Source organism: Populus alba, chromosome 14, assembly GCF_005239225.2.
Source record: "Populus alba chromosome 14, ASM523922v2, whole genome shotgun sequence".
In the NCBI taxonomy this organism is placed as follows: domain Eukaryota; kingdom Viridiplantae; phylum Streptophyta; class Magnoliopsida; order Malpighiales; family Salicaceae; genus Populus; species Populus alba.
In genome coordinates, this window is record NC_133297.1 from 10,234,676 (window position 1) to 10,254,106 (window position 19,431).

Consider the following 19,431-nt stretch of genomic DNA (forward strand, 5'->3'; position numbering starts at 1 on the left):
TGTCTTATTCCGGATCAAATGGATTAATAAATAATTTAGTTGTACATTATTATTTCAAATCATTACAACAAATAATTTCAAGGCTGACGAGAGACGGTGAGCCCTACAGTAAAAAATTACGCTCTGCCTAATTGTTATAATAAACATGCAGAATGGTTAAAATCTATCTGTAAAAGCCCAACCAAACAAAAATGAAGCAAAAATTGAAAAGAAAGGGAGACCATGATCGGGTAATTCCGTACCAGAAAAAAGAGAGAGCTCGTGTAATGGCCTTGAAAATGAGCAGAAGCATGGCATTTATCAATTTGGTGGCACTGAGTTGAGGTTATAACCATACTCTCCAACTGTTGATTGTCATGATAAAGCTCAGAATGATCTCCCAACACTTGGTATTATGTCCAGAGGAGTCCATCAAAGCCAACTTCCAGATTTGTAACCGTGCTGTTGCCAAAATCCTGATCTACTGCCTGGTTGTCTTCTAATGAATCCACATATGGCTCTGATAGATCAGAAGATCGTTCAGATGGAATTCCATAATCTTTGAGAATGTGGGATGAACAAGCACTCGCTGCTTCCCTCTCCAGCACAACAAGGTAATTGTCTTCAAACTCAAAAACTAAATATCTGTTCTTGCATGCTGATCAAACCACAAAACCATGAGAACAGAGGTGAAAAGGAACGGGGAACAGAGAAGGGGCAGTGCCACTTACAATCGACAAGGTGTGCTAGGTGATGAATGTTTTTTATTTGAGTTCCATTGAACTTCAAAACCTGCAAGTGTTTATTGTTCTTAGTATATGCAAATAAATTGGCAAGCAGATGCGAATAAAAGTTGTTAGCGGTTATAGATAACTTGCCTGCTGATTGCTCATATCCTCGTAACCAAAGTTGACTTCATTTGCTAAGACCTGTCAGTAGAAAGAAAATGATCAGGTCAGTGACAGCCACGGTATGCCAAAAGTACGTTGAATTGTTCAATATAACAAAGAATATAGGCAATGGGATATGATCCTCCATCAGAAAAACAAAGATTTAATACGTACAGAAAACTTGTCACTGTAATAAAAGCACACAAGATAGTAACATCACATAAAGTTGCTGAAAGGATTTCAATTGACGAGAAGCATAAAGCTTACCTGTGAGAGGATAACGATCTGCTCCCCTTTGAACCTTGCCAGAGAATAACGTGACTTGGCTAGTAGTTTCAGCTAGGAGAAGATAAAACCAATCAAATTAAAATCCAAAAAAGTGTATTGGTCACAATGTTAAAAAGTGTTGAAGCAATCTGTCACAGGACTAACCCCTATAGAGCCTTCGCATTCCTCCCTGCTAACAAGGGAGCAAAATCTCACGCATTAGCATATTACTTGCAGAAAGAATACTATTATAATCGAACAGGTTATTACATTACTGAGTGCCTGGAAGAATAACATACTCTATCAGTGGTTCTGAAAGGGGGGTAAACACCAAACCAGCAATTATTATATACGAAGGCTGACCTCCATCAACATGATATGGAACCTTGAAGCAAGAAGATAAGAATCCAAATTTGTTGACATCTAAATCTGAAATTAATCTGATACAATAACTCGAATATAATGTACAGAGCCAGGATTCTAATGGCATACCAAATGCACTCTAGGATTAAGAACTACTTGAACTTTCATGAATGACCCAGCTCTAATTATGCCAAGCTCTGCTTCATCGCCTGCGAATCTGTATAAAAACATTATTCATTATATAATGGAAATGTATGAAGCCCAAAGAACATTGATTATATGGATGTTCAAAGAAGAAAAGGCGGGAACAAGGTTATGAAGAGACTGAAAGAAAGTTCAAAGCCTGAAATAAAGAAACAATAACTAGAATTGCACCCTTTACTTTTGACTAATAAGATAACGGAATGCAATGCGCTCATTTGATCGAAATGGCACTGTTCCTTCACACCCCACATGAACATCATCAAAGCTCACAATCACGTCCCCCTAAAAAGAACAACTACAATCAAAATTCTCAACAGAAAGAACAATTAGAAGTAGAAAGAAAAATCCATTTCAAGAAGAGATTGCTTGTTCAAGCTTTTAGTCTTATTCATAGATCAAATCATGCCACTAACCCGTGCAAGAAAATGAGAAGGATTACCAATTCACACACAAGGACCAAATCTTGTGAAAAAATAAAATTTCCCTGTTTAGAGTAGCTTTTTTCTGTGGCATAATTAGGAGCCTTTTTTTATGAAAAACAATGTATTGCTATTACATTTTCTTTGATTCAGTATTCCTTTATCCTATTGCAGTTAGCACACTAAAAAATACAGGATGGATATTTATTTATAGATTTGTTTGGATGTAAATATTGAGAAGCACAATAACAATAAAATCCAAGGTTTCCTTCCCAGTAACATTTTAGCAAGAATAGACTGTGCAATTCAAGTAGAGCATGCTTTTGAAGCTATAAATAGCCACTGTACCTCCTTTAAGACTCTATTTGCATCAGCGGTTGGTTCAACTCTCCGTACCAACACACCCTGCACAAACCAGACCTTATAAGGGAACGCTTAGCAGAATGCACGAAGTTGCAATGATGTAGAGGAATGATAAAGAGAACTTTTATTGCATATACCACTTAGAAGCAAAACCAAATTTGTAAAATATGTATTTGACAAAGAGGCATACCTCATTAGACCGTACTTTTAAGCATGCACGTAATGCCGGATTCTCCAACTTTTGCAGCATCACACCAAGTGAAGGAAAGCCTAGAAGTCAATGTAAAAGGAGTTTTATTGGGACAATCCCAAATCAACTGCATGATCAATATACATGCTAGGTTTGCATTGCAAAATTCAATCAGGTGCCAGTAAGAGAAAAGGAAAGTAAAACAATTGTTAATCTAGAAAGAAGCAAGAAGTGATGTGATAGATGACACCAAATAGATTCAAAAGGCATTCAAACATTCTAAGGCATCGATATATATGTAATAAACCTTCAACAACCTTCATAACAATAACAGATGAGAAATAAGAATGTCTATACTAGAGAATAGCCTGCAGGGACCTATTAAAGAACAAAAGTACGATTATAGTCATGCAAAACTAGCTGGTTAAAGGTGGTATTGAAGAGCCAAAACGAGCAAGAAATCATTATGACTTTTGCAGAAACTAGATAACAAGTAGTTTTATATGATATTGGTCAAAATAAGAACATGAAGTTTTTAGAGGAAGCTTGGTCCTTAAAATTGGCAAGCATGCACTGCTTGTCAACATCAAATTCTACAAATTGAGTTTCAATGCCATAGCACGGCATGAAGAGTGCACAGAATACACCATATAAACAATGTACAAAAGTATCTCACCAGTGTATTTCTCATTCCTCTCATAGTCCTTTAGAAAATGAGATACTACTGTTGTTGGAATCACATATCCAATATTCTCAACCTCTTCAGACCTGTATACCTAAAAGAAATGTCTCATGAAAATGTCACAGGGAAAGAGATGCTGCAAATAGGAGTGAGTTGTGTTGCTAAATCAACAGCAAAATATGTTAATAACATCAAGAAGAAACTGCTAGGGGAACACTCATTCTTTTATCTAGTCATATGGACAAGTAATTGTAGACAAACTGAAAACTGGTGCATAGCATCATGCCAAAGAACCTACCTGAAATGCTACTCCAATGCACTCCCCCTGGTCATTGAATGCAGGACCACCGCTGTTACCTATAATTAGCCAGTATAAGCAGTAGCTATCACAGAGATGGGATAAAACCTAGAAATAAATAAAAGACACGGGCAAACACACATGCATCGATACAGAGCGGGTTGTAAAAGTGATGCACCCAAATATATGCAATCTCCAAAGTGCAAATACATAACCTGAAGAAGTTTTAACATACAGAATGGATAAACAAATAAATAAGCATATGCATATACACACTAACCAGGATTTATTGCTGCGTCAATTTGAATACCCAACAAATCAGATGATCCATGAGCATACGATGTAACCTGATGATAATATGTTTGATAACACGATACAGAAAATTTGTTTATACATGGTGGTCAAGGAAGAACATCAAACAGACAATCATTGGCATGCCAGAAATAGATTAACAATTATATGCTTTCAAGGAATAGATAATCAAACCTCTATACGAGACACAACCCCCTTTGTCACTGAAATGGTGTCTCCTCCAAGGGGATATCCTACAACTGTTACTGCGTCCTGCCCATTTAAAATGCAGCAGAAAAATGATTTTCTCATAAAGAAGTACATAGCACTGTACGAAGGGATCTGAAACTTGTAAATTAGGATTAGGGCATCAGTCTGCACTTTCATAGGAAAACTACATGACCTCAGTGTACACTGTAAATTAAATAAACTATAACTATCACTACAAAAACATTGCCATGGTAAACCCCAAAGGTTTATTCTCATGAGCCCAGAAACATTTGATGCAGGTTTAAACAAGTGTGTGATAATTCAGGGCTATTGCAAATGCTAGAATAAAAGGTTCATAGACCTAAAAAAACACAAGGGGCGAGGGCACTATGACCCTAAGTGAAAGGGTAATTTAACCTGAAGACGTGGTAGGTGTCCAAACTTGAGTGGTTCTGCTCCTTCCCAAAATTCCTCACTTTCTACTGAAAGCAAAGCAATGTCGCAATCAACTCCTCTGGCCAGTACCTGTGTATAAAATCACTGAGAGGACAGTAAGCTTCTAAATCCTAGCATGTTCACAAGCAAGATTAACCAGTGCAGTCTGCAATTGCATTGGTTCATTTCCTTTGTTAAGTGGCGAATACCATATCAACTGAAGCATGAGAATCTCCAGAAAGTAATGACAAGTTGAAACAGTCATATTATTTGTTTCCAAGGATGGCAGGTGAAACTGCTAATGAGAAAGTACCAGGACTCATAGAGACACCAATATCTCTGCACCCTGCTTTTTATAAAAGAGGCTTTTTTATTTTTCCAAAAAGAATAACTTCAAACAGATCCACAAAAGTCATTAATATTGGTATTTTCATCCAATTTTCTCAAGATCCTACGTATATTTACTCCCAAAGCGCATCTAAAACATCCTTTCTCTTTCATTTATGGGTTGGAACTTCAAATTATATGGAGGAAAAGAAAAAATATAGATATTGAGCTATTAAGATCATTAAATATCTTGCAAGTTCCAAAGGGTACAGAAGTACCTTAGCTACGTATTTGGTATCATCTCCCCTTCTCTTCACTTTGACCTGCAATAAGAAAAAGAATTTTAAAAAGTTAATTTGACAATCTTTACCTACATACCATGTCTCAAACCAAAGAATATGCATATGATTCTTTTGTTGTACTGAGCAAGTCTCTACCAATGGCAGGATGCTCTTATCGGAATTCCAAGCTGGTATTCCAGATATATCACCATGTCCAGGCCCTATGCATCATGCACTTTCTAGCATGTCCATCAAATGGCAAACCAAGGTCCTCAATGGATGGACTGCAGAGTTCTCAAAGGCTGTTGATTGGTGACTCAGTATTTTTGAGTTGCTAGTATTCTGACCCTAAACATTGCTACTTAGATGTTCTGGTCTTTTATGGTCTTTTCTTGTGGTTTAATCACTTATGGTAAAAGGAAATTGATAAAATCCAAACTAAGATTGAAAGCATAGGCATGACAAAACCTGTGTATAGTATTCAACACAATGAGCATTTGTCAAAAGTTTTCCATTGCCAATCATAAAAGCACTGCATAAGAAACATGTAAAGTAATGAAGAAATCAGTTTGCGAGACAAATTCGATTGGATAAATAGAATGTACAGTAAACCAGAAATGAAATAACAATCAGATATATATCTTAACAGAGCCAGTTCCAGCCAAGGATTTCTTACTACCCTGAAACAAATTTATGGAAGACCTAGAAGGTAAATACTTCAGAGAACTCACCTTCCTGTGCTTGTGTATTGCCTTTGTTTTTGCCAAGGAAGGGAATAATCAGGCTCTGTATGGGTGCAGTAAACCTAGACAAATAAAACAAAAAAAGACATTTTACTAGCAAAGTGCAAACACTTGCACAAGAAAATGGGTCAATTCTGAAAATCCTTTAAAGTTAGGATTCATCTCAGGGAATAAAAACAGACAGGCATATTATTGAGTGACAAGAGCTGAGAATATTGTTTAATGGTGACATAAAACTTAGCTTCACATATCAGTTTGGACAGCTATAATTGCTGCTCCCAGACCACTGGCTCCCAAAGCATAGAAAGATGAAAGAAAATCACATGCACCCTTGATGCATGGTTTCTTGTTTATGAATACATCAACATCTATAAAGGTAGAAGGAATTTCTCCTTCAAGTAGTTCTCAGAGTAGGTGAGAGAAATATCTCTTACATCCTTGGAGCATCAACTAGCTCTTTGAACAAGATTCGGATAGACTCTATATATGTAGGACATCCATGGACTGAAAGATAGTTGTGTTAATTGGATTGTCCCGTGTCTACTTAGTCACCTAGTAATGTATATAAGGTAAGATCCTGAGGGTCGCTAATAATGATTAACATAGAGCTTAACAATTAGATGACCTGTAAGTGTCTATAATACAACCATGTCTAGAAGAACGTAACATGTTCAAAGACTATATTAGCAATCACGGGACCTAAACCATAAAATGAATGCTGAAATGACAGGAAAGAACAGTTCCTACCATTCCATCATCATCAATCAGATTGACAGAACCTAAAATTGCAAGGCAGAAGAGAAAATGTGAAAGAATTATTACCTTGACAACTGCATCTAAAAATGCTGCATCTTTAAGATTCTGTGGCTCAAACTGAATTAAGAGGCAAATTATAAAACTTGTCTAAATTACTAAAACAACAAAAGCAACACATAAGAAAAATGAGTGTCCGGGATCACACCTGTTGTTCCTTCATATCAAACTTAAACTCTTTCTTATTTTTTCTCTGAGTCCCAGATGACTTAAAAGCCATTGATTGGGATTTCCCTGCATTCCTTTTACCACTGATTCCATCATCATCCTCATCATGTAAAGAGGACCTCTTGTCCTTCGATTTCCCCGGAGACTTCTTCTGCGAAACACCTTCTTTCTAAACACAACCGAACCAAGATTTCCACCAAGTAATTAGTTAAACAGATAGTTTTGAACTTTGTTTTTTCAAAATTGCAATTCCACTGCGTTAAAGCAGAGATTAGCTCTTAATTATGACCTAGAAAGCTGAATTTGTTCAGCTAATTAGAATCCCTAGAGTTTTTTTTTACCAAAATGACAGTCGATTATAACTCTAATCCAGCACTGAATGTGCATTTATTTGTCTAACGAAAAATAAGAAAAGAGAGGAGAGAGAGGGAGAGAGGGAGATTAGGGTTTACATGTTCTCCAGGGCGTCTCCTGCGATTGACGACGGCTTTACAAGTGACGGAAGCAATTGAATGCTGCGACGTGGCGAGATATGGTTGGGAAGGAACACAGCAACGGAATTTAACGGTGGAGGTAACAACAGAGAAGCAGCAGTTGGCGACTGCCATGGCCATGCTTAAATGATGTAGCAGCTGAGTGAGTGAGTCTCTCTCAGCTCAGTCCACACTCAGTGAGTAAGTTTTCTTATCTCAGTATTTTATGTCTGCTTCGCTAAGGAAACCTGGATTGGATTAGGTCACTGGTTTTGGCGCCTTCATTTTTAACCAATCGGGTTGATCTTTTTTTAGTCGAAGTGAACTATCTACGTCTTCATGGGTTAAGCGCTGTCGTTTTGTGAGGCTAGTTCGCGATACGAGCTTGTCAGGTTAAAAATTTTAAAGATAAACTAATATTTTAAAAAACAATTTTTATCGCACTTAGAAAAAAAAACTCCATTTTAAACAAACTTTTCATGCAATTTGTCCTAAATCTATCAATTGGAAAAACGAGTTCTGATAAAAAAAAAAAAAAAAAAATTCCATACAATTTGTCCTAAATCCATCATATTTCAACTGAGTTGTAAACAAACTTCAAATTGCTTTGTTAAATCTCCTGGTGCTGGTACTTAATGGCCGCATAGCATCGATTTTCAGTGGCAAATAGCATGGCTTTTAATTAAATTTTTGAAAATATTTCATAATTTCACCCATTAAAATTCAAGTAAATTCTAAGAAACTAAAAACAATTGAATTTTTTTCCCTTTTTGCTCGACCATTGAAAATTTTATAAATTTTTAAGAAATGAAAAAAAAAAAAAAAAAACTCGTACATTAAAAATTTTAAAAAGTTTCAAGAGATATGAAAATAAATTTGAAATTTTTCTAAAAGTGCAGTGCTCGTTTTTATTCGCCTGAATATTCATATTAATTTAAAAAAAAAATAGAAGGAGGACAGATCTCATTAAAAAAGAAATAATAAATAAATAAAGAAGGGGGAGGGCAGATCTCATCGAGGATGTATGGAGAATTCGTAACAGATCACAAACAAAGAAATTAATTATCCTATGAGCTAAAAGAATGGGGGAAAGTAACAGTTAATTTCACTGTGCACCAAAGCTCCGTTGCTCGTTGCTATTCATGTGAACTATGTACTTTTTTTTATTTCGGTTATTATTATTTTTTTCTATACAAGTTGTAAAAAAAACTATTTAGAATTTGATACAAAAAACTTCAATTTGATCCCTAAAACTTAAGTTTATCTATTTATTTTTTATCCTTGTTGTTTTAGCCATTCATGTTTCTATTTTAAATTTTATTTTTTTAATGTTTAAATCCCTTAAATTTTTTTTAAAAAAAGAAAAAATCACAACATAAAAAGTACTTAAATGGCCAGTCATTAAAAAGTCGATCATAATATAGTTTAAATCATTTAGAGGAGTTTAATGGAGGTATGGTTTTTAATCGGAGATTTTTTTTTATTTATTGAATTTTTTGAAGTAACTAGAGGATGTATTGTAATTAAAAATGAATTTATTAATATTTTTATGATGTTTTATATGGTTTTAAATAAAAATAAATTGAAAATAAATTTTTGAAAACCAAATTCTCATACCTCAATTTTTGGTGGTTGAAAAATTTTACGGTAAGAAATCCGGGGCATGTTTAGAAAAAATTGGACTCCTTCCACCAAAAAAAAAAACCCAACAATATGCACTTGGGCTTTTTGATGGGCGGCCAGACACTGAGCCTGAACTGTTAGTGGTGGCTTGTCCTTTTTTTCTTTTCATTTATTTTTTTTATTTGAATATTGATTAATACATTCTCTCTTTATTTTTTAAACTATTTAGTTTAACTTCTTTTTAAAATAGTAATTATTTTTTTAAAACTATTTCATTTTAATTTTATAATGCTTCAAAGAGATTATTATAGTCTGTGAATAATTGTTTTCCTCTTATATTTTATATAAATAAATTGTGTTTCCATGATACATTTATAAAAATGAAAATCATCATTACCAGTAACTATAACTAATCTCTAGGATAAAATAAATAAAAACATATAAAACAAAAGGGACAGTCTCTATAAAATATCTGCATTGATTTTATTTTATCTTTTACTTTTATTATAAATATTAGCCTTTTGTTTTAGTATTTGAACAATATTAACAACTTTTTTATTATTTATTATAACATATATTTTTTAGTTTTTTTACTAGGTATAAACAATATTTCCCTAATCAATTAAAAATTAATTCATAGTACCTAGAAATATGTTATGCTATACTTTAAAACGCATGGGATAATCACTATGTTTGTATTGTATACATAAAGTATTTGCACTGTAAATTACATTGTAAATGTTCAAAGAACCACAGGGGGTACTATCTTTTTGCACTATGTATATAGAGTAGTCGCGTTGTGGACTACATTATGGATATTCAAAGGATCATGGAGGTGTTGTCTTTTCTATTTTTTATTCGAAAAGCTATTAAGTCTAGCATAACCCCTAGATCTAAGTCTCTTGGGTTTGATATGACCATTAGACCCAATGCTCTTGGGTTTGGCATGGCTACCAGACCCAGGTTTGTTAGGCCCAAGTTTTGCATGGTTGCTAGATCTAAGGTTGTTGGGTTTGGCATGACCGCTAGACTTAAGAGCTTCTAAAAACTAATTAAGATTTATGTTTAGGTTAAATAATTTAATTTTTTTATATATAAAAAAAACAATTTATAAAAAAATAAGAATTAGGATTTATGTTTGGGATACTTTAAGGATATTTTAATTTTTTATATAAAAAAATAGAAAAAACTTTATAAAAAATATTATTTAGGATATTTCAAGGGTAGTATACATTTTTTTTATAAAAATTATATAAAAAAAAATTAATTAGCCTTTTTTTTTAAAGATACTTCAAGAATACTCTAAATATTTTTTTAAAAAAATAAAAAACAACTTATAAAAAAAATTATTTAGAATACTTTAAGGCAGTTTTAATGTTTTTTATAGAAAAAAATAAAAAATAATAATTAAAATTTCTGTCTAGAATACTTTAAAGATCGTTTAAATAATTGGCATTTATGTTTAAAATATTTTAAGGGTAGTTAAAATATTTTTTAATAAAAAATAAAAAATATTAATTAAGATTTTTATGTATGATGCTTTAAAAATAATTTAAATATTTTTTTATAAAAAAATTAATTAACATTTTAATTTATAATATTTTACAAGTAATTTAAATTATAATTATTAAAATGAATAAACTTGACAATTCAACCCGAGATCCGGTCTCGATAAGTAGCTCCAACTAGAATGGTAAGAGAATGGTTAAAATATCTCCTCCTTGTTTCTCGAGAAAGCCAAAACCAACAAGGCCATTAAAAAAAATAAGTGAATTAAATACAGCCATATATATATATATATATATATAAAGAATTCGAACTCTTCGAAGAAAAGTAAAGCACTTTCTTCTCCCTCTCCAGTACAAATGACTCTTCAGATGGTTTTTTTTTTTTTTAAATGCTATATTAACATTTTGACATTTCAAAATAGAATCTTTGCCTTGGAGATGCTCGTAGGCACGACTCAAATATCTCTTTATTTTACACATGGTATTCAATTTTTCTCTTGAAACTACTACATGAACATGGAAGTGAGTCCACACGAAACATGAGACAGAGGAGGTGTCCTATGTAACTTTCTTGCTCTGGATTTTTCTTGATGTACATAAGAAATGCTATAGATTGTTAAAGTTGAAATTGTTGTTTGTGAGCTATAAATTTAAACAAAGGATCACAACTGTTTAGATTATGGGACTCTTTGGAAATATAATTGCAATTACTTTAAAAAAAAAAATCATACCGACATGAATCAAAATAATATTTTTTATTTTAAAAAATTATTTTTAAAATTAACACATTAAAATAATCCAAAACATATAAAAAATTATTTAAAATTAGCACATCAAAATAATCCAAAACATATAAAAAATTATTTTAAAAAAATTAAATTTTTTAAAAATACAAGTTTATCCGCGTTTCTAAACATGCTATATATTATGCAAAGGTATCGAAATAAGTGAAACTTGCAAACTTATATACAAAAAACTTATCATGCATTCTAGTCATGTAAATAGATATTCTATTTAAATTAGAAACATAGCATGCATTCTATCTTTTTTTTTTTTGGATTCGAGGAAACCCCAACTCCTGAAAAGCGCGCTTTGTGGGCCTAGATGAGTGAGTAAAACCCCGGTTGTTCCAAACTCTTACAAAAGATGCATGCCCCGACTCGAACTCGAGATCTGCTATGTAAATTTTAAATCTTTTGTCATCACGCTACGCCCCTTGAGGACGCATGCATACTATCGTGCATATATATGAACTAAAACCACAAAAGTTGTGGTGCTTGTTGATGAAACTTGAAAGCATAAAAACTAATAAGTTACTGTAAATGATAGATTATTTGTATTCAAAATTTTATTTTTTTTCTCTTTTTATTATGCAATTAAATGGCGTCAACAAGACTCATGATTTTAAAAATTATATATTTAAAATATTTATTTACTTTAAAAATTCAACCTATCCCAAGCTCTACAAAGTTATTCAAGAACTTTGTAGAGTTATAGGTGGTTAAATAAAACAATATGTTTTGTTGCTACTTTTAAAAGTTCAAATCAATAAACTTTTCAGGGTTTTTTACCATGCATCAAAGTAGATGATGGTAGAATCCTCCCTATCAAAGTAGTAGTTGTCAAAGTAATATTGGTCGGAACAATCATTTCTTGAGTTGAAGACATTTTGATTTTTTTATAAAAAATAATCAAAAATTTATAAATAAAAATTTGGCTTCTAAAAAAAACAATAAATTATCTCATATTATCATATACATATATACTAAAACAAAAAAACTTTGTGGTACTTAATTGTTAATGAAACTTGGAAGCACAAAAGATAACAAGTTATTGTTGTTGTCAATGATAGATCCTTTTGAATTCTAACAACTAAGTTTTTAAAATATGGATTTATTTTAAAAATCAGAAACAAGTGAATGTATACTAAAAAACTCTCTACAGGATATGAACCTAAGCTTTATATATATATATATATATATATATATATATATATATATATAAAAGCGAAACATAAAAGAGGAAGGCTAGAGATGTGCATCAATAGTGTTCAAAACATCTCCCACTTCACCCCTATTTATACTAATTTTTGAAACAAAAATATGAAGAATTGATTATGATAACTACTAGAATTAACTATAGACATTTAACCTTAATTGCCTATAATAAAAAGGAATAAAAACTTATCAGTTTAATTTTTAGCTTTAAATCCATTTCCTTTTTCATTTAAAAAAATTATTTTGGAAGATGAAAATAACTTACTGTTTAAACCTTATATCCATGTGCTGACAAAAAAATAATTAGTTATATGTTAAAAATTATTTTATAATAAATTCAAATTTAAATCTAAAATAGTTTAGCAAAAAGCAAACTCATGCCCTTGCCCTCAAGTCTATGTTGATCCTAAAAGTTAAATCCATGCTATTTTATTTAAGTTCATTTATGATAATTTAACTTTTCACCATATAAATTATAAAAAAATCTCATTTAATATGAGATAAGATTTTAAATTTCATAAAACATATAAATTTAAGGTTATTTGATATCAATTTTTCATTAACCAACAATTTATTTTAACTATATTAATATTTTTTTGTTAAAATACTTTAATTAAAATTTTCATGAAACATGGTCTATAAAACAAATTCAAACAACATCGAATTTCGATGTCCAAAAAAGAAAGAAAGAATTGAAGTCCAGCACAAATACCATAAAAGACATGGGGCGACACACGGTGGCAGCTGACAAAGACTAGAAAAGGAGGGAAATATGAAAGAGAGAGGACGGAGATTGCCATGGCAGAGAAGGAAAAAAGCAAGGGAAAGGTGCACGTGGGCAATCAAATCACACATCGAAGAAATCGGCCAGCAAAGTAGCAGAAATCGCCAACACAGAAAACAAATGAGAAAAACACTGACCCCATATGGCTTTAGCTTCAATATTCAAGAGCATGATGAAATAGAAATAGCACTATACCACCACTCTCTTCTCCGTTGTTCAGAGAAACATGCTCACACGCATTCACAAAGAAAGAGAGAAGAAAGAAGAGAGAGCAGTTTTAGCTGGTTTATTGTAGAAACAGTAGTGCAACCAACCAGCAATATCCCCATCTGATATTCCTCCCTCCCTCCCTCCCTCCCTCCGCCATAGCACTTCAATTTCAAAAACGTTACATTACATTTTGAACAGGCCAAAGCTTGTTACGTACCGAGGGCGTGGCGGGGCGGTGGAAGAAACGGATCAAAAATTTTAAGAAGAGCATCGCAATATTCATTGCATAGGTGGACACGGGACACCTGACTGCAAACTTTGTTTTTTGTCTTCTACTACTAGACTGTGTTGTCAGTCAGTCAGTCAAAAGTAGGGGCGAGGACAGCGCTTTTTTTCTCTTTCTCATTTTTACTTGCACCAATCTTGTTTTTGGAGAAAAAGGAGAAAGAGAGAGATGGGTAAGAAGAGGAGTGTCGCTGGCGAAGCGAAGACGTCAAGAAGTCATGAGGTTGGAGTACTTGAGACCACTAAATATCTCAACAATGGCTTGCCTCCTCGCAACCACCAAGGTCTTTTTTTTTTTTTTTTTGTAATTATTTCCTTTTCTACGCTTCTTTTTAATTACAGGATGACATATTTAGATGGTCTTTTTTTCTGTAGACAGAGAGAGCATGATTTTTCTTTTGTGTTCATGAACGTTTTATGTTTTTCTGTCTTTTTTTCTATATATTTTGGGATACGCGAATTCAATTTCGTTGTTGATTTATTTTAATCTTTGTACATTCATGATGTCTCAGAAAAGAAAGATGATCTATACACTGAACTGTGGCATGCGTGTGCTGGTCCTCTTGTTTATGTACCGCGAGCTGGTGACAAGGTTTTCTACTTCCCTCAGGGTCACATGGAACAGGTTCTACTTTCCACCGTTTAATAACATTGCTTTAATTTCTTTCTTGAATTTAACCATCACCTAATCTTTTGCACATTACAATGGTTGAAGAAACAAGATTGTATTCCATTTTGTTTCATACGAGAATTATTGCCTTGAATTGTTTCGTCATCGAGTGTGAATTTATAAGAAACAAGACAGGATTGTTTTTACCGGATTCCCAAAATGTTTATATGATGCATTACAAGAAGGTGCTGAATTCGTCTGTGAATACCCAGAAACAATGTTTAGAAAACTAATTGTTAAATTTGTTTGCTCATAGCATTTGAGTTTATATTTTTGTGTTCTGAAATCTGCTACAGGTTGCAGCGTGCATGAATGAAGAAGGTAAGATGGAAATGCCCATCTACGATTTACCTTACAAGATCCTCTGCAAGGTTGTCCATGTTGAGCTTAAGGTATTCCATTTTCATGGCATTGCTTGTTTGTTTTATCCATTTGGAACGATTTATATGGTTATATGGTCAAGACTCATAGATAGGTTAAAAATTTGTTGTGTTGTATTGTGTGAAGTTAAAAAGTTTTCTCGTGTTCTTAGTGTTTTGTCGTGATCTTGCAGGCTGAAGCTGGAACTGATGAGGTGTTTGCCCACATAAATTTGCTTCCAGTAGCAGAGGTTAGCTAGCTGCTGATATTGTTATTTAATCTGCAATATTTTATGCTTATAAATTAATGAACTCATTTCATGTTTTCGATGAGGGTATATCTATATATATCTAGATCTTACTTATCAATTAATATACAGGACTCTAGTCATCAGAAGACAAAATTGTCCCTTAAAATTCCACGGAGATGACCCGAATCATTCTCTAAAATTTTATTTATTAATGTTTTTTTTATTTACCTCATCTATATATCAACCCATGTTTATTGCGTTGTTTCCCTTCAGGAAGATGAGCTAAGCTCAAACAAAGATGGAAAGTCCCTTCCCTTGCTTAGAAAAACTTGTGCACGATCCTTTACCAAGAAACTTACTCCATCGGACACAAAGACACATGGTGGATTCTCTGTTCCAAAGCGACATGCTGACCAGTGCCTTCCTCCTCTGGTTAGTATCCTTGTGGTTTACTTAGCAACTGTACTTTGTACTGTGAGAGTTGACACCTTGTTGGATTGGTTTCTCCAATTGTGGTAATCAATAACAACATTGTGAGCCCTTTGAGCTGTCATTCTGACTCATTTTTCATCCCAATGATTTTAATTAGATAATTTCTTTGAATTAGGCAGATGACGATTCAATTCCCTTATTGAATAACTGTACCTTGTCAACCCATGTTGAACTATTTGGACAAGGTGATTTTGTATTCATACGTTATAGTTGGTGGTGCAGGACAAGTCTCAGCAACCCCCGGTGCAGGAACTTCTTGCCAAAGACTTGCACGGGTTTGAATGGTGCTTTAAACATATCTATAGGGGTAACTCCCACTTAACTAGAGATCTCGAAATATCTAGGCCCGAAATAATTCAGCTCTACTTCCATTCTTTAATATAGCGTTAAAGGATATGCATGTTCATAATTCATGTGCGTTTATTGTGTGTGAAAAATGAAGCATAGCCTTTTTTTATCGTATGTCCACGTTATCATGTTCATAAATGATAAAGATGAAGCGTTTTTATTTCTACTTGGAAAATGTAGTTCTGAATCTAATAATGCTGAAGGAAAAGAAAAGAAAAATGTATTTCATTGTCAAAATGAAATGACAACATGCTCACACCAATTCCTTTGTAGTCCGCAATGAATTAAAAGTTCCATCAAATGTATCTCTGATGTTTTGTGGAAAATAATTATTTTTAATCTTCTTTATTTTTTACTGAATCATTGTAGGTCAACCAAAGAGGCATTTAATTACGAGTGGTTGGAGCACATTTGTGTCTTCAAAAAGGCTCGTTGCTGGGGATTCATTTATCTTCCTTCGGTCATCTCTCCCTCCCTCTCTCTCTGGTGTTGTGTGTATTAAAGGATTTGACATTTACTGCATGAAGTTTGTTAAATTATCATTGTATAACTTGTGTTTTCATGAATCTGCTAAACATTGTCTTTAGTGGCTAACCATGATTTTTTTTTTCCTGGCTCTAGCCTATAAGTCCGTCCTGTTATGTATCAAATATTAATTTTAGAATAATTGTAATCTGTTACATGTTCAAGTTTTATTGATACCTCTTGATTTTTCAGATGAATAACAATATTTGTTTTCAGAGGTGAATCTGGAGAACTTCGAGTTGGGGTCCACCGAGCAATGAAACTAGAGAACAATTTATCAGCAAATGTCTTATCTTCCCATAGTATGCAACTTGGCATTCTTTCCAGCGCTTCCCATGCCATTACTACTGGAAGCATGTTTACAATCTACTTCCATCCTTGGTGAGTAATAGTCATGTGGTGACTTCTGAAGTTCTTTGGAAAAAGGTCATTGACTCTAGCAATTGTAATGGGCTCTCTATGTTTTCAAGTTTTGAGCAAGGAACTTTTTATGCCCTTTTCAGGACAAGTACTGCGGAATTTATCATTCCATATGATCAATACATGAAGTCAGCTGAAATTGATTACTCTGCCGGGACAAGATTCAGAATGCTGTTTGAAGGAGAAGAATGCGCAGAACAGAGGTGCCAAACCTTTGGAACATATTACACTCTTAACACATTTGAAAAATTTTGAATTCCTGTGTTAGCCAACTGTTGAAGGCATTTATGTCTGTAATCTGTGGTCACTATTTGGAAGAACAGCTTAACTTTCCACGATTGCTGTGGTTAACATGCTATAACACCAAATAAATGACAATAATACACAGTTATGGCATATAATATAGCCACGTTCTTCCCTTTATCATCTGTTAACCACATGCAGTCACTGTACATTTAGGATTGAAAGATTTGAGGGCACTGTTGTTGGTACTGAAGATATCGATCACATTCGGTGGCCCAATTCAGAATGGAGAATTCTCAAGGTAAAAGCTTTTCTCTATGATTTAAACCCTCCTTTTAGCCTCTTGAATGGATTCCATTTGTTTTACTATTTTAATAACATCGAACCCTTACAGGTAGAATGGGATGCTGCTTCAGAGCCGTTCGTGCATCAAGAACGTGTCTCTCCCTGGAACATCGAGCCCATAGAACCTATAAGAAAGAAGCATGCTTCTCTTTTACACCTACATAAGATGGAATGCATAGCAGACAAATCACTTCCTAGGTTTCTTATCTCAGTCAAGGAAGGTCAGTATTTATTTATCCTTGGAATTTTCCACTTTCTTTAACTCTTCATGACTACTCCTAAATATAGAAAATTAGAAGTAAATTTTGCGTTTGCTTCATTTTATGCTCTGACCGATCAAAATTTCTTTTTACTATCAGGATTATTGCATGGTTCAGATGAGCATGCAAATGAAAGCCTCCTGGAGGTCTTGCAAGGTCAAGAAGATAGGGACACAGGTGCTAATCAATTCGGTGCCTTTAAACCGCCTCCAGTACCACATTTGACTTCTCCTCCAAATCCTGATTGGAACCGCTCACCAATTGGACGAGACAATCAATTGCAATTTTGGATGCGTGGCCCAATTTATCCGTGTCCCAGCAATACAGTATCATTTCGTGGTGGAAACATAGCAAGGTTGGGTATTCCTAATGGCCGGCACTCCACATTTAACTCTTATGGAGTCCATGATAATGCTGTTGGAAGCAGAAGCTTGTCAGTTCCAAATGTATATCACAATTCTGGGTCTCAGAAATTGAGAGGTTCTGAACTGAAGCATGCAAATGAAGTTCCACTTGCTGCACCGCACAGGTATATGCTTTTTGGTGTCAATTTAGTAAGTAATTCACCGGAGCTCCCTTCATCACAAGTTGCCACTTCTGTTGTGAATGAAAGTCACAATTATGTTCCCGTAACATCTCAGTCAAGTGTTTCAGAGCCATCAAAGAGTACATCAGGTGTTAATTCAGAAAAACAATGCAAGAACTGTTGCTCTGCTGCTATTCGGAGTTGCACAAAGGTAAACTGCTATTAGGAAGTAGACTTTTAAGTTGCACTTTCAGAGGAGCTTCACATATTAAAGCATCTACTAGCAAAACATTTTTTTGTAGGGGAAGGCCTATCAAGTCGCCTTTACATCATCCTTTCTTGAAATTGCTTTGGCACGCCCTATATGTGCCCTGTTGATTGTTTTCTTATTTAAAATTTGAGATAGTAGTCTCTCTTTTAGGTGCTCAAATATGGAACTGTACCTGGAAGATCTGTTGATCTCACACAATTCGATGGGTACAATGAACTCATTTGTGAGCTTGACCTGATGTTTGATTTCCAAGGAAGTTTGATTGATGAGACCAGTGGGTGGTATGTAGTGTACTCCGACAATGAAGGGGACATGATGCAGATCAAAGATTGCCCGTGGCAGTAAGTATCAAATGCTTTAAACAGCTTGTGTAGTCTTCAAAAAAAAGAAAAAAAAAAAAAAACAAGAAGAAGAAGAAGAAGAACAACAACAAGAAATGTACTAGCATTTCATTTGCATTGCTTTTTATAGAATTTGTAATGGTTAGCTGTGAATTAATTTGGTATTACTGCTATTTAAAATGCAGGGAATTCCAATTGACAGTCCGAAGGATTTTCATCAGTCCTAAGGAAGACATTGGCAAACTGAATCCACCATCACCAAACCCATCGCCTTCAGGTTAACTGTTTACCAGGTCAATTTGTGCCTTGTGTTCATGGGCTCCCATTCATAGATTTGTGTGTGTGAAGAGATAAGAATGAACTATATTTTAAGAATTACACGTGTGTGGCATCATGTTGATGCAAATAAATCTGAACGCAGTACTTACGCTCTAAACTAGTTTTTTCTTTCTTTTTCTCTTTTAATGAATACTTGGAAAAGGATCCGTATGGCCACGCCCGACTAGTTTGGGATAAGGCTTTGTTTCTGCTGCTGCTGCTGCTGTAATGCTTGGAAATGATGTTGATACAGCTCTCT

At 33.9% G+C, this 19,431-nt stretch overlaps 2 protein-coding genes across 3 annotated transcripts; one reads left to right on the forward strand and one right to left on the reverse strand.

Annotated features, from left to right (window-relative positions):
* LOC118041429 (protease Do-like 2, chloroplastic) lies at positions 1-7,695 on the reverse strand. 2 transcript variants are annotated; one of them, XM_035048763.2, is made up of 21 exons: positions 7,376-7,695; positions 6,904-7,092; positions 6,765-6,815; positions 5,931-6,004; positions 5,668-5,731; positions 5,197-5,241; positions 4,574-4,681; positions 4,142-4,219; positions 3,936-4,002; positions 3,656-3,714; positions 3,352-3,451; positions 2,676-2,755; positions 2,471-2,527; positions 1,882-1,985; positions 1,629-1,716; positions 1,436-1,521; positions 1,302-1,326; positions 1,137-1,208; positions 858-908; positions 711-771; positions 1-637 (listed from the first exon to the last, which is right to left on the reverse strand). In XM_035048763.2, exons 1-21 carry the CDS (start codon positions 7,535-7,537, stop codon positions 393-395), a joined length of 1,866 nt encoding a protein of 621 aa, XP_034904654.1. In that variant the 5' UTR covers positions 7,538-7,695; the 3' UTR covers positions 1-392. The 2 variants fall into 2 exon arrangements, with proteins under 2 accessions (XP_034904654.1, XP_034904653.1); XM_035048762.2 differs by having other exon boundaries at positions 1,302-1,329.
* A 5,738-nt stretch (positions 7,696-13,433) lies between these two features.
* LOC118041428 (auxin response factor 7) lies at positions 13,434-19,290 on the forward strand. The gene is made up of 14 exons (XM_035048761.2): positions 13,434-14,087; positions 14,316-14,428; positions 14,770-14,865; positions 15,027-15,083; positions 15,357-15,515; positions 15,798-15,882; positions 16,293-16,383; positions 16,665-16,829; positions 16,952-17,071; positions 17,328-17,412; positions 17,506-17,677; positions 17,816-18,453; positions 18,664-18,854; positions 19,040-19,290. The coding sequence occupies exons 1-14, from the start codon at positions 13,973-13,975 to the stop codon at positions 19,134-19,136; spliced, it is 2,184 nt and encodes a 727-aa protein (XP_034904652.1). The 5' UTR covers positions 13,434-13,972; the 3' UTR covers positions 19,137-19,290.
* The last annotated feature ends 141 nt before the right edge of the window (positions 19,291-19,431 follow it).